The 15,374-nt window shown below is 38.1% G+C and overlaps 1 protein-coding gene across 3 annotated transcripts in view; it reads left to right on the top strand.

The window, feature by feature from the left end:
• Window positions 1-15,374, top strand: part of Rnaseh2b (ribonuclease H2 subunit B) — a 67,248-nt gene that overhangs the window by 15,765 nt on the left and 36,109 nt on the right. For 2 of the 3 annotated variants that reach the window (XM_077792458.1, XM_026393700.2), the window contains exons 2-5: window positions 2,318-2,389; window positions 4,404-4,511; window positions 9,074-9,150; window positions 11,697-11,811. In XM_077792458.1, coding sequence (XP_077648584.1) covers window positions 2,318-2,389; window positions 4,404-4,511; window positions 9,074-9,150; window positions 11,697-11,811 — 372 coding nt within the window. The remainder of the gene's footprint in view (window positions 1-2,317; window positions 2,390-4,403; window positions 4,512-9,073; window positions 9,151-11,696; window positions 11,812-15,374) is intronic. The other variant, XM_077792463.1, reaches the window with a different exon arrangement.

Below are 15,374 nucleotides of genomic sequence, written 5' to 3'. Positions count from 1 at the left end.
ATTTTTTAGACTTTTAGTATTTAAATTTTTTGATCAGTGTAGGCTCTGGAGGAATGGGGAAAACTGAAGGAGAATGTGTCAGGTTCACTAGATCCAGTAACTTTGGAAAAAAAAAAAAAGAAACAAAAAGTCAACAATAATTCATCAAGTTAAAATTGAAAAGTCTACTGTTATAGTGAAGCAAGATATATTGCTAACACAGAAAGAGGTCACCTGGATCTTAAGATATATATGAAGGTTCATGATGCTGGGGGTGAGTTGGATGAGAATCAGCAGGAGGGGAAGGAAGGAAAACTACTCTTTAGTTTTTTGGAAAAATGTTAAACAGTGCTCTACTTTATCTGGAAATAAGTTACAGAAAGGAAAATCTTAAAAGATTCTTAAAATTAAATCTGTATGGGTCCATTTATATAATATTGTTAAAATGGCAAAATGAATAGAGAAAACAGATCAATGGTGGGGGTGGTGGACAGAGTAGAGTTTTTGCTTTGTGCATTTTGAAGCCTTGTATTGGGTGCATATTTAGAAGTGTTATGTCCTCTGAGCTAATCCCTTCTATCATTATAAACTGGCCTTCTTTATCCCTGGTAATAATCTTCTGTTATCAATTTAGTCACTTTCCTTTGGTTGGTATTAGCATGATAAGCACAATATAATCTTCCTTTTACTTTTATTCTACTTGTGTCTGTGACTCAAGTGTGTTTCTTGCAAGCAGCATACAGTTTTATCTCACCTTTTTAAATCCAGGCTGACCATATCTGTGTTTAGTTGGGATGTTTAGACCAGGCTCATTGAATGTGATTGTTGATATGGTTGGGGGTGAGTCTATCCTCCTGCTATTTGTTTTATCTGTTCTTTGTGCCTTTTACTCTTTTTCTACCTTCTTTTAAATTAAATATGTATTTTTTTAAGTTCTATTTCATCTCCTTTGTTGTCTTATTAGTAATAGCATTTTTTGTTTTTGTTTTATGTTTGTGATTGCCTTTGAGTTTATTGTACACACATTTAAATCATCACATCTGCCTTCAAGCGATTTGATATTTGATATCAAGCGATATTCTACCACTTCACACATGGTATAAGACACTTAGAGGAGTATCCTTATGCTTCTTCCCTCCTGGCCTTGGTACTATCATTGTCATACATTTTATGCATACATATGTTATAAACCCCACAGTAAATTGTTCTTTTTGTTTAAAGAGTAATCTTTACCCACTTTCCTAGTTTCTTTGTTTAGATTCTGATTTTCAACTGGTATCATAGTCTTTGCCAGAGGATTCTTTTAGCATTCCTTGTAGTGTGGGTATGTTGCTGATTTCCTTCAGCTCTTATATTTCTGAAAAAGTCTATTTTCTAACCTTGATTTTCAGGGGAGTTTTTATGGGATTGCGCTGTTTTATTTGAGTACTTTGCAGATGTTTCTCCATTGTCTTTAAGTTTGCATTGTTTTCACAAAAAAATCTCTGTCATTCCTTGTTTTGGTCTTCTGTACAAAATATGTCTTTTTTCCCTCTTTGACTGCTTTTAAGATTTTTCTTTTTATTGCTGTTTCAAACTACTAATTATGATGTATAGTTTTATTCTGGTTCTTTTGTGGTTGAAATCACTGAGCTTCTTGGATATGTGTGTGGTTACAATTTTCATAATTTGGAAACATTTCAGGCATACTTTCTTCAAATATTTTTTCTGTTCTCCTTTCTCCTCTCTTTTGAAAACTTTAATTAGGTGTAATTAGGTGTATATTAGCTGTTTATTATGATAAGTGCTTGAATTTGTCCCATAGGTCACTGATCCTCCTCTTTTAAAAATTTTCTTTGTGTGTTTTCATTTTAGACTTTGTTTCTCTGTCTTCAAATTCATTAATCTTCTGCCATTAATCCTATCTGATATATTTTTCATCTCTAAAAAATCAGTTTGGTTTTTTAAAAAAATCTCCTATCTATACTTAACTTTTTGTGCATGAGAAATGCTGTTTCCAATGCCTTTGTGAATTCTCATTCGTGGTGTATAATATCAGGACCCCTCTGTCAATAATTGAGGTTTTGTTCCTCACCATCAGCCATATTTTTTTCACTTTGTTGAATGAATTTGATTCAGTGTCAGGCATTGTGAATTTTACCTTTTTCGGTTTCTATAAATATTCTTCCCAAACAGATAAATTAAAACTCCCCCAAATTCCACTTTAACTCCTGGAGAAACCGGTCATCAGCTTATAAGGGATAAATTAAGTTAAAATTTAGGAAGGGAAACAGTGAAGTAGGTAAAGTAAGAAGCAGATCAAGCATCTCTTAATTTGATGACCCCCATTTCTCTTCAGAATATTTAAAAGATGCTTCAAAGAAGACGAAAAGTGGCCTGATGTTTGTAAAATTGGTTAACCCTTGTTCAGGTGAGCTCTCCCTCCCTCCCTGTTCCTCAGATGCTGATGTCCTGAAAGTCCTTCTCCCTGTGGCTGGTGTGACTGATGACTGGTGTGACTGATGAGTGCATGGACGCATTTGGTACTGGTGTGTCTTCTTCCCAAACAGCTTTTAAAGTTAAGATGGCATCATGAGGTCACAAAAGCAAGCTGATGACATTTCCTAGTTTTCCCAGATAATTTTTCCTTGACATTTTTTGAAAAATTTCTTCTTATAGCTTTAATCCACAGAACTTTAAGGTCATCAGAAATGTTGGCAAAACAAAAAAGTAGCATGTTTGAGTTCTTTCTGAAAACAGATGAATTTTCTTTGGCTTTCTTAAGCCAACTTTTCTTAGTAGTGATTCAATGTTAGCCTTCATTTATATTCATTTTATATTACAAAGTAAAATAAACAACCAAAGTAAAAAAGCAGAAGGCTTTTACTTGACATGCCAAGATTTTGATTAGTTTCATTTTTAACTGTACTTCCCTTACTTTATTCCTACCAAAAAGTAGTGCATTGTTTTTTCTCCTGTCAGGGATGATTTTCATTTTAATTAAAAGTATTGTATATTGAAGAGATTCATATTTTCTTGGATATCAGTTTTATTTTAACTTTACATTCAGCATATTTTCAGTTTTATCTTCTGATTTTTAGGCAAAAATATTAAAATATTCTGTATGTATGTAGTATAGTGTTATTGGTGGTGTTTTTTTGAGTAGATACCTGATTCTTAGCAGATGAGAGCATTCTCCTGGTGCCCATAATCCTGGATAGTGAAATGAGGGAAAGCAAACGGGTAGTGCCTTATTGTTGGAGAGACGTGATCAATAGAAGCAACAAGAGAGGTGAAAAAATTCATGACTTCCTCTAATGTTCTTTTCCCTAAAATGAAATTGAATGTAATTGGTGTCATATTTAAGCCTAAGTTGAGGTGAGAAATGTTTGTTCAAGAGAAGTTTTGGGTAGCAGTACAAATTCTAAAGCATTTAACAAAAGCCAGATTTCTTCTAAAAATTTGGTTTTGTCTAATTATCATAGGAATAGAGGAACAAATGTTCTTTTTTGCTACACTGGCAAGAAAAAATAAAGGCCAACATTTGATGAGCACATACTATATTCTAAGTACTGTGTTATTTATGTGTTCTGGGTTTATTTAAAAAACTGAGATAAGTGCAATATTGCCCCATTTTACAGAGGTAGAAGGAGAGGCACAAAAAGGTTTATGTAATTTCCCTAAGAGCACATGCCCAGCTCTTGGTGGAGACAAGTTCAGGCTCAGGGTTCTTGACTCCAGAGATGGTACTCCAGTTGGAAAGATTTTTTTTCTTCTTTTCATTAGTTGAAGAGATCAAACATGAATATATGAATGGGCTCCCACCCTCTTTTGAGAAATAAACGAAAATCCTTTAAGCTTCTCAGTTGAGTGGGGCTTTAATTACTCCCTATATCTTGAATCATATCCTTGTCTTCCCTATTTGGATTGACTTGTGGGGTAAGAGAACTTGGTTCCTGTCTTGATCCCTGTGTGCCTGGGGTGGGGGGGAGCACACGTTGCCCTGGAGACAGGGACCCATGTAGCAGCTCAGACCATCTAGCTGAACTCTTAGGGTTTGCTAATTTAGTTATGGCTTTCCTTCTCTCTGATCTGATGCAGAAAGTCTTTGTAGTGGTTAAGATAAATAACTTACACTTTTGCTTTTTTTGATTTAAGTTCAGTAAAGATTATAGAGCTGGAAAATAAGCACTTGCATATAATAGCTCTAAGATTTTTCTGGGAGTCAGTGTGTATAGGATGTATCTATGTATGTTTACGCTCATATTAGCAGCAGTCCTCAGAACTGTAGGGCAATATTTTGATATGTGTATGAGTGGTGTGTGTGTGTGTGTGTGTGTGTGTGTGTGTGTGTGTGTGTGTGTAAGAGAGAGAGAGAGAGAGAGAGAGAGAGAGAGAGAGAGAGAGAGAGAAAACTTACATATAAAACCAGATTTGTCTTACAGGGGAAGGAGCCATTTACTTGTTCAATATGTGTCTACACCAGCTGTTTGAAATCAAAGTTTTCAAGGAAAAGCACCACTCTTGGTTTATAAATCAGTCAGTTCAATCAGGTAAGTGACTAATGTGAATATTTTCCAGTAACTAAGTATGGACTCTTGTTTTTCCACTCTTCACACCTGGCTTTATGGGTCCATCCACCTGGTTGGGAGTCTGGTCAGTGGCATATCCTTCCTTGGCAGCAGAGCAGGGTTTAATCAAAGAGAAGGGAAAGATTATTAGTTGTGTCTTTATATATATATATATTTTTTTAATGTTTTATTTTTTAGTTGTAGGTGGACACAATCTCTATTTCATTTTTATGTGGTGCTGAGGATTGAACCCAGTGCCTCACATGTGCTAGGCAAGCACTGTACACTGAGCCCCAACCCCAGCCCCTATTACTTGTGTCTTTGATGCTAGGAAAGTTTAAACTAACCAGTGTTGTCTCCTAAAATACTACCATATCCTCAGGCAGAAGTTAGATTGCCTTTGTACCATGGAGTGCCTATCTCATTGACTGTAGACTTTCTTTTGAGGATCTTCAAATTTTTAACATAATTTCTTTGAAACTGGATACTGGTATAGCTTCTAGATACTAGAATATAGCAACCTTAAAAAAATACTTTTCATATAAATTACTGTCCCCCTGTGTTACTCAGGTTTCCGTTACTGTAATGAATACCTGAGATAATCAGCTCATAAAAAGAGAAGGTTTATTTTGGCTCCATTTTGGAAGTTTCTGTCCATGATTGGTTGGCCCTGTTGCTTTGGGGCCTTTGACAAGGCAGAACTTCATGGTAATAGCATGTGACAAAACTGCTCAGCTCATGGACAGAAACAAAAGAGAAATTGGAAGAAGTGGAGGCTGAGTTCCCACAGTTCCCTTTGAGGGAACACCCGCAATAACCCAAGACTGCCCACAAGTCCCCTGGAAGGCTCTGTAATTTCCCAGTAGTGGCACTCTGGGGATCAAGCCTTTAACACATGGCCTTTAGGGGACATTGCAGATTCAGACCATAGGATGCCCCCCCCCACCACCAAGCTCTAGATTCAGAGGGAGAAAGGGTACCAAGAGAGCTGTGTTCTGACCCCTGTTTTGGGGCAGGTTGGGGTCCGGCAGTGGTTGGATATATGAGACATTGTGCATTTCCTCTGCCCACTTTCATTGCTTCTTTTTTTTTTTTTACCCCTAATTACTTATTTTTAGTTATACATGAAAATAGAATTTATTTTGACATAATTATAGAAGCATGAAATACAGTTTGTTCTAATTCAGTCCCCAGGCCTTCCGCTCCCTTCCTCCCCGCTCTTGTTCACCTCCCTCTACTCCATTGATCTTTCTGCTGTTTACTTATAGTCTTTTTTTTCTTTTTTTAAACTAATGTCTTCGAAATATACATGGTGAGATTCACTGTGGAGTATTCATATATGTACACAGGAAAGTTAGGTCAGAGTCATTCCACTGTCTTTCCCTATCCCATCCTTTCTCCCTTCCTTTCATTCTCATTTGTTGACTCCACTGATCTTTATTCTATTCTTCTTCTTCTTTTTTTTAATCCCTCTCAACTTATTTTGGATTAGCTTCCACATAGCAGAGAAAGCATTTGACCTTTAGGGACTGGCTTATTTCACTTAGCCTGATAGTCTCCAGTTCCATCCGTTTACTGGCAAATGCCATAGAGTCATTTTTTTTTATGGCTGACTAATACTCCATTGTATATATATACCATTTTCTTTATCCATTCATCTGTTAAAGGGCAGTTAGGTTGGTTCCCTAGTTTGGCTGTTATGAATTGTGCTTCTATAAACATTGAAGTGGCTGTGTCACTGTTGTATGTTCATTTTAAATTTTTTAGATATAAACCAAGGAGTGGGATAGTGCGTCTAATAGTGGTTCCATTCTTAGTTTTTTGAGGAATCTCCATACTGCTTTCCAGAGTAATTTGCACCAATTTGCAGTCCCACCAACAGTGTGTGAGTGTACCTTTTCCCCCACATGCTCACTAACATTTATTGTTACTTCTCTTCTTGATAATGGCCATTCTGATTGGAGTGAGATGGAATCTCAGTGTAGTTTTAATTTGCATTGTTCTAATTTCTAGAGATATTGAACATTTTTTCATATATTTGTTGACCATTAGTATATCTCCTTTTGAGCAGTGTCTATTTAGTTCCTTTGCCTATTTATTGATTGTGTTGTTTGTTTTTTGTGTGTGTGTGTTAGTTTTTTTTTTAGTTCTTTGTATATCCTGGATATTAATGCTCTGAAGAGCAGGTAGCAAAGGTTTTCTCCCATTCTGTAGCTTTCTCTGCACACTCTTGATTGCTGTGAAAAAGCTTTTTAATTTGATGCCATAGCATTTATTGATTTACTTCTTGTACTTTAGGAGTCTTGTTAAGGAAGTCAGTTTCTGAGCTGACGTGTTAGAGTGTTAGGCCTGCATTTTCTTCTAGCAGGTCCAAGATATCTGGTCTAATTCCTAGGTGTTTGATCCAATTTGAATCGAATTTTTGTGCAGGGTGAGAGATGGGGTTAAATTTTATTGTGCTACATATGAATTTCCAGTTTTTCCAACACCATTTGTTAATAGGCTATCTTTTCACCAATGTATGTTTTTGGCACCTTTGTCTAGTATGAGATAACTGTATTTATGTGGGTTTGTCTCTGTCTTCTGGTCTGTTCCATTGCTCTTCGTGCCTGTTTGGGTACTCTGACTGCTTTTTAAGAGTGCTTTCTGTTGGCTCTGTGTTGCCACTGAGTGCTAAGATACACAGGCCATTTTTGTCCACCTTCTAAGACATTCCCAAAAAAGGATTTGTTGCTTTGGTTAGTTTTGCATACCTATTTCCATGAGGAAATTGAAGCAGTTTTTAATTGAGAAAATGCAGTGGTAGTTGTGTGTAGCCTAGAGGGTGGAAGGTACAACCTTTTCATTGTTGTTGTTGTGTATGTTCATCTGGCAGTATGTGAGAGTTAGGGTTTCTAATGTAACACACTTGCCGTCAAATGTAGGTGAGAGACACAGAACACAGGAAAATATTGGGCAGCCGTGATTGCTCATCTATCTTGGACTGTATGAGTTGGTACTCACTTTTTTCTTTCTTTTATTTTTAATAGACTGGTTTTTTTCTTTACAACAAATTTATCTTCACATCAAAGGTACATGCTTTTTTTTTTTTTTTTAACCATTGTCTTCTTTTTAAACTTAATTCTAAAGAAAAGAACTGTTTTTAAGAATAGCCACCAAGATGTTACTGTTTGATCTGGAAACCTGTTTCTAATTTCCTCATATAATGGATACCTCATATAAGGTTAGCTTAAAACTTATTATTTTCATGAGCTTTCACTTTTCAAAATAATTAAATAGTGTCATAATATAAAACTGCTTCTTTGAATTTTTTTGTTCCGTATCATGAAAGGACATGGGGAAAATTTACTATGAATTTTTTTCCTTACTATGAAATGGATTCTCATATATATATATATATGTGTGTGTGCATGTGTGTAGATATGTGTGTAGATATATGTGTATGTATATATACATATATATGAATCCTTACCTTAAATTATAAATATATGTATATTTATATATATTTTTGATCTAAACTATAAATATATACTCATGGTTGAGGATTAGGATTTCTTGTCTTTATAGGTAGGTTGCTCAATTAGAAAATAAATGTAAGTACATATGTTTCCTGAAACCAAAATAAAACACTTGGGCAGGGGTAAGTGAATCGTTTATTGTTTTGAATTTGTTTATTTTGATGAAAATACCTCCTCCAAAGCAGTTCTGTGGAAGGGTGGGAGGGGGTTGTCTGGGATCCTTGGAGGGGAGTTCAACAGAGGAAAGAGAAGCAGGAGCCTTTTTTGTGATTGCCTGTTTCCTTCAGCCAGAGAGTGGGATTTTGGGTTTGTTCAAGCCGATTGCTACCCTTTTTTCTTTTGCTTTGGGGGCAGGGGTTGGTATTGGATCTGGGTTAGTGAAGTGCTTGATGAGCTTTGAGCCCCCAGGCCCAGAAGAAGCTGTCCCAAGAGAATAACAGTGCTTTCCCAGGGCTTCCTTTTCAAAAGCACAGGAAATTACTTTTTACTGCAGCTTTATAGATAGACTTATATGAGTTTCCCCATGTTTGCCTGGTTTAGGTTCCCTCTGTGCTACCCCTACCTCTACTTTCTTTGGGGATGGAAGGCTTTATAAAATATGAATTCTGAAAAAGAAATGGAAAGTTAAAATCAGATTTCAGTGTCTTAGCTCCATTCTTCACACAGGGATTTGCAACTTTTTGAAGTGAAATCTGGTGGAGCATATTCTGCCTTTTGAGACTGTTTGAAAGTGAAAGAAGCAAGATTTAAGGTAGAGATGTAAAGATGATAAGAAATTTGTGAAATCTGTGATTTGAAAAAAATGACAGCCTTCAAATTTGGGCATTTCTTGCCACTTGTGCACTAAGGCTTGGTAAGATGAGCTGTCACACATGTTACTAGATCAGTAAATTTCTTTGACCTGTATAAGAAGACCTTTTGGATTGGGGATTTCACATGTATTTGTCAGTAAATGATTCTTATCTTGAGGTCAGCAGGAATTCACCAGCTTGCCTTCCTGAGACCTACTGTTCTTTTAACCTCTAGGAGGTCTCCTGCACTTCGCCACACCCATGGACCCCCTGTTTTTGCTCCTCCACTACCTCATACTGGCCAACAAACAGGTGAGTTTCTCAGTGGGGGTCATCTACAATGACCTCCGTCTTCCTGCTCTCCTTTTCAAATGTAGATTCCTTGCACTTCCAATTTAATTTGGTAATTGTAGAGGGTGTATATCCTGTGTGTTAGGACAGGTCAGAGCATCCCCACACAGGCCTAGAAGCAGCGCTGCAATCTTGATCCAGTTTGATATTAGCTTGCCCATCACTTTTGCATTGTTAGCTCACAGTGCAATGTGCTTTACTGGTTGACAAAGCCTGACACTGAAAACATTTATCATTAAGTGCCCAGATACACATAAAAATTGACTACCAGCTTTAGGAGAAGAAATAGGAACATATCTAATAAAAGCTTATTGAGCAAGATATAGTTGAGACTTAAGAAATTCCAGATAGATAAAATTTACCCTTGTAATAGAAAGATGGAGTTTACAAAAAATATTAGTTTCAACCTAAAGTTCTGAAACATTTTGGTCTCATAATATGTTCACACTTATTAAGGGTTCCCAAAAGCTTATGTTTTTATGAGCTCTAATTATCAATATTTACTATATTAGGAATTAAAACTGACATAAATAACACATTTTTAATGAAACAAACAACAAAATTTAATAAGGCATGTGGCAGTGTTTTTAATGGCTGGTTAAAAGAAGATCACTGAATTCTCATATCTGTTTACACATTCAGCCTGTTTATTGTTTTGGTGGAAGTGTGTGAAGAATATGTGGCCTCACACAGAGATATAATCAGAACAGGAAGGAAAGGGCATAGTAGCCTTTTAAGATAATTGTGGATATTTTTCTCTGATATTACTTCAAAAATCAATAAGGAATACTTTCTCTTTTTTTAAAGAGAGATTTTTTTTAATATTTATTTTTTAGTTTTCAGTGGACACAACATCTTTATTTTATTTTTATGTGGTGCTGAGGATCGAACCCAGCGCCCCACGCATGCCAGGCGAGCATGCTACCGCTTGAGCCACATCCCCAGCCCCAGGAGTAGTTTCTTAAAGGTTTGTCATAAAGTGGAATCTGAACCCTTGTCAATGATCCTTCCATGCTGTCTTATATTAAAATCCACTGGTTTGTTTTTCACTTAGCATGGATCTTTTTTTATAACATCATGTTTTGGTTTATTTGAAAAACATTGGTTCATTGAGTTATATAAATCTTCCAAATGTTAATCCATCCTAGTTTATACATACCCACCCTTTGTAAATGTCTTACTTCAATTTGGTTGCTGTAACACCTGAAAGTGGATAATTTTATAAGCAAACGAGGTTTACTTTGGTTTAGGGTTCTCAAGGCTGGGAATTCAAAGAACATGGCACAGGTCAAGGTCTTATGTTCCTTCAACTCATGGTGAAAATAGAAAGGCAAACATATTTGCAGAAGAAAGAACATGAGGGATAAACTTGCTCTTGTAATAACTAATCTAGTCCTTTGAACTCACTCATGTGAGAAAGGATTAATCTGTTCATGAGGGCTCCACCCCTAAACAGCTCCCATGAGCCCCAATGGCAAGCAGATTCCATATTCATATCAGTTACTACCATAAAAAAAAATCCTTGAAGTATTGAGAAGCTGTGATATGGGAGATACAAGTTTTCCACAGTTCTGATTTTTGCCTGAAAGTTCAAGTTTTATTATAGGCTACAAGTACTTTCTTTCCCTTGAAGTGATGAACTGCATCGCTCATGTTCTTCTGCTCAATACCTGAGTCCAAACTGACTTATACTGGGTTTTCAAGTATAAGTAATATCCATGAGTAAATGGTTAGTTTTGTAATTAGTAAAGCTAAGAAGAATTAAACTTACCTGAGAAGAACAGTGGTCTGGATTCTTTGTGTGTGTGTTCTGGATTCTTATGGTCTACAGTTTTCTTCTTTTGGTACCCAGGCTTTATGGACTTAACTAGCTGAGCCTGGCTTAGCCTGAGTATACCTTCATTTATGTATCCCTCTAGCATATTTTCTCTCTCTCTCTCTCTCTCTCTCTCTCTCTCTCTCTCTCTCTCTCTCTCTTTCTCCTCTTAATTTGGAAGCATTATCTGACAGCACTAACAGGAGTGGATTTACTTTTGAATTTGTCTTTAAGTGGCTGGGTTTTCTTTCTTCAGCTGTGGAATGAGGATGGAGAGGCCAAGGAATGTTCTGGGCCCATCTGGGCTGGTTCCAGGCCTGTGTGATGGTCGGGACTCCTGCTCTGGGGCTCTTCTTCAAGTTGAGTGGTTGGACCAGCCCTGGGCAATCACTATTATCTTTGCAAGTTTCTGTGGCTTCACGTACTTTTCTAGAATTTTGTTCCTTGTTTCGTATGGTGACTGTACCCCTGGGGTAGGGTGCTTGCTGCTTGGAAACCAAGTGCTCAAAAGCGCTTCTTAAAGGGAGCCCTGCATCAGTCCTAGAACCTGTCCCCATTTAGGGATTTCTTAGATGGAACAGAGGCTCTGAACTAAGTTGAAGGGACAGACCATGAGATATGTCTTTTTCTCCTTTCGTGTGTGTTTTTGCTGGGATGCTTGCATTCTAACTGACCAAAGTATTTTTTCCAGGGAAAGTTTCAGCCTCTAGATCAGGTGGTGGTGGATGATGCATTTCCGAATTGTGTCTTGTTGCTGAAACTTCCTGAACTTGAGAAAGTACTTCACCATGTGACAGAGGAAAAAGGTATGGTATGTGGGCCTTGGAAGTCAGGCAGAAAGACTGGGCCTTTCTCAGAACATGTAGCTGCTTAAACATGTAGCTCCCTAGCTGTAATGCCCATTCTGTGTCGGTGGAAGACAAAGTGTTACTCAGATGGGCTTCCAGTCGTCAGTACCCCTCCTGGGTCCCATCGGATTGTTCATTCTCTGGAATTATGCCCACTGAAATCTTCTGGCCTCTTCCACAGTCAGAAATCACAAACATGGCTTTAGTCTCAGTTCTTTGAAGTAGCTTTGTGACTAAAGGCAAGTCAACTGCTTTCTGCTTCAGAGTTTTCATTTGTTAAATTATATAAAACGACTGTTAGTGATCCAAGGGTACTAATTTGAGTACCTAATGAGAAGCAAACGTTGAATATTAGTGCTGGGCTTTGGGGACAAATAAGACACTGTCCCTTCCCTGACTGTTCTTTGAGTCTGATGGGGCAAGCAACAAGCAGGGCAATGACAAGACAGGTGATGGAAGTAACCGTGTATTTCCTGGGGATGCACAGGCCTGGTCTGGGTTGGGTGGGATGCAGGTGGGTGAATACCCTGTTGCTTTCCAGGGGGAGGTGACCTAAGTGGAGTCCCGAAGGATGAGTCAGAGCAGCAGTAAAGCAAAGGCATGGATATATGGAAAAGGTTGTCCTGTTTAGGTGGTTCCATGAAATTCATTGCATCTGGGAGGGTTTGGGGCTGTAAGGAATGGGGCAGGAATGCTGGGCACGGGTTCAGATGGGACGGAACGTTGTATGCATCTGGTGGTGGCCCATCTCTGAACTTTTCACCGAGACAGTGCTACCGTGTGGAGAATATATTCAAGAAGCCAAGGCCAGGTCCACAGGGGCTGTTGCAGTGGTCTAGACAGAATATCACGAGAGCATGAGCTTAGGAGGAACTGCAATTTAGGGGAAAACCAGCCACATCAGGTGACTGAATGGTGGTCAGGGAAAAGAAAGAGTAAGAATGGCTTCTAGGTTTATGTCTTGACCCAGAGGATGTACAGTGCTGGCATCCTGGAGGCAGGGAACAGGGGCTGGAGGAGCAGGCGGGGGAACAAAGAGGTGAATTCTAGATATTACTCTTGAATTTTGAGAAGAGGAGGTGAGGCATTGTGTGTCAGGTTAAACAAGTTTTGTGTTTTAATGGGTTAAAAAACATTATACACACTTAGCATCAGGGTTTCAAATAATCATCCACGTGGTTTCAGGGTTAATCTGGAAACATAATGTGAGAACCAGAACAACAGGCCAAGAGGCTGTGGCCATCTGGGGTCGTAGATGGTTTGTTAACAATGGCAGATCTTCTGGGACCAAGAAAGTGGTGATTCCAAGAAGTGTAAGCTTACAGTGGGAAGGGGAAAGCCTCACTGATTGCATTTTATGTTTGAGAGGCTACTGATTCTTACTTGGCAATGCTTGGGGATCCAGTTTGGATCTGAGGGCTGCATGGAGCCAATGTTTTATCAAAGCAGCCCCATCAAAGGCGTTCCTGATGCTGAGCTTGGCAGGGGACAGCATCTTTTTGTGGGTGACAAATGAAGTAGACCATAACCATTTTTGAAAACTAAAGTAATAAAGAAAATAGAATTACAAGTCATTTTAATTTTTGTTACTTTAACATGAGTTGAAGATGCAATGAAGTTGTTATCCAGGATTCTGCCATGGGCTGCATGGGCTGTGTAAAAGCAGTCAACTTAAAGCAATACCCAGAAACAAGATTCTGAAACAGTATCCATGCCTCTGTGTTTGTTCACTTTGAGTCTCTGCCCTCTCCCAGCCTGGGCATTTGCTGCGTCGCTGTGTGGACTTATGTCCCAGTCTCTGTCTCTTCTCAACTTTGCCTGACTTTTAAAAGATTTGCACTTCCGTTTTTCAAAGTGGCCATGTTATTAGCCTTTATATAAGTATGTAAGTCAGATTTCTAAAGTCCCAGTCCTCAAGTTTTTCTTTAAGTGATGGTAAGGGAAAGCAAAATATTTTCAGATTAAATGTCCTACAGTAAAAGATACGTGCAGTGCCTTAGAGGTTTGGCAGTTTACTTATAATCCGATTCTACCTTTAATGAACTGCATTTTATAAATTTGAAGTAATGGAAAGTTTAAAAGTAAAACCAAAAAAAAAAATTAAGAATAGGGAGGAAAAATTAAAAAGAAGTGAGATTCTCCATGCCTCATCCATCAGAATACTTGAGAATAAGCAACCCTACAACATTTGCTTCATCCCTTCATCCAAAATATAAATATATGAAATATTTTTCTTTATGTGAGGTCTGTGTACAGGTCAATGTACTCAGATGAATGTCTTTTTCCATGAAGATCAGCAAGGGAAAGCCCAGCATTCTGAGGTTTACCACTGGTTGTTATAGGCTGTCCACAGAGAGAAGGGTAGAGGATCTGCACTACAGCAGGAGGTGGGTGCTTATGGTTTTCCATATATTACTTAATCATCGCAGTAAGGCCCTTTCATTGTTATTATAATCTGCATTTCTAAAAATGAGGAAACTGAGTGTTAGAGAGTTAAGTAACTTGCCTGACATCACAGAACATGAAGTAGCAGAAGCAGGATTAAAGAAAAACTTATGTATGTCTTAATAAATTAAAGAACTGATAGTGACACTTGCTGTTCTCTCTTAGAGCTGTGAAGTACTTCCAGGATACTCTGCTAGTCTTTAGAGAGTGTCTCTTGTAAAAATAGAAAACACATTTTTCTTTTAAAATCTTTGTATCCCCTCTTAATGATTTTGCTTTGTATGGCAAAAAGATAAGAAAAGAGACAGAACTGGAGTCGCTTAAGGAGCAGACAGTCCTCACCCCTGCAGTGATCTTTCTTATTTTCACGCACTGTCCTCCAGGTCATCATAGTGATTGTATTGAGGACTGGCTGCTTAAAGATTGGATCTATTAGGTTTGTTTGTGTTCCCCCGGATAAATAAGCCCAGCCACTGCTGCTGGTGCTCTAAACGATGAAGGCGGTGACCTTAGCCTTGCCTGCTTCATTAGTAATGGAAAGGCTCTACTTGCTCGCTCTAGGGCCCAGAGCACGTTTCTTGCCAAAGAAGCTCACATTCAGTGGAGAGATGACACGGGAGAGGACTAATACGGGGTCATGGACTTTGCCTTGAACGTAACACTCTGCTTCATGTTGCAAGCCAGAGCTGCATTGCACTGTCTGATGCAATTAATGGGAAGAGCCAGGAAAACTTACCTGATTAAAATTCCCCAAGTGCAGTTGCCAAGTTTCTATCCCCAGAAGACAGGGGAGAAAAGGCGGACTGAGTTTCTCAGTTATGGAAAACATTGAGAAAGCAGAAGTGAAAATCTGCTCTCGGCAGTTTGTTCAACAATACATCAGGGAAATTCAGGTTTGTGAACTGATTACCCAATTGCTGAACATGTTATTTAATTGTAGAGTCATTTTTATTCCATCTTTATTTTGTAAACCCAGTATTTCCAGATGTTTGAGGCTTGTTTTATAAGCACCAGACACATAAGGGAAAAAACCCATCCAGTGTGTGCACATACTGTCCAGCTTTCTAACTCTCACA

Source organism: Urocitellus parryii, chromosome 2 (assembly GCF_045843805.1).
Source record: "Urocitellus parryii isolate mUroPar1 chromosome 2, mUroPar1.hap1, whole genome shotgun sequence".
Taxonomy (NCBI): Eukaryota; Metazoa; Chordata; class Mammalia; order Rodentia; family Sciuridae; genus Urocitellus; species Urocitellus parryii.
The sequence above is the reverse complement of the archived record's forward strand: the minus strand, read 5'-3'. Positions and strand labels throughout refer to the sequence as shown.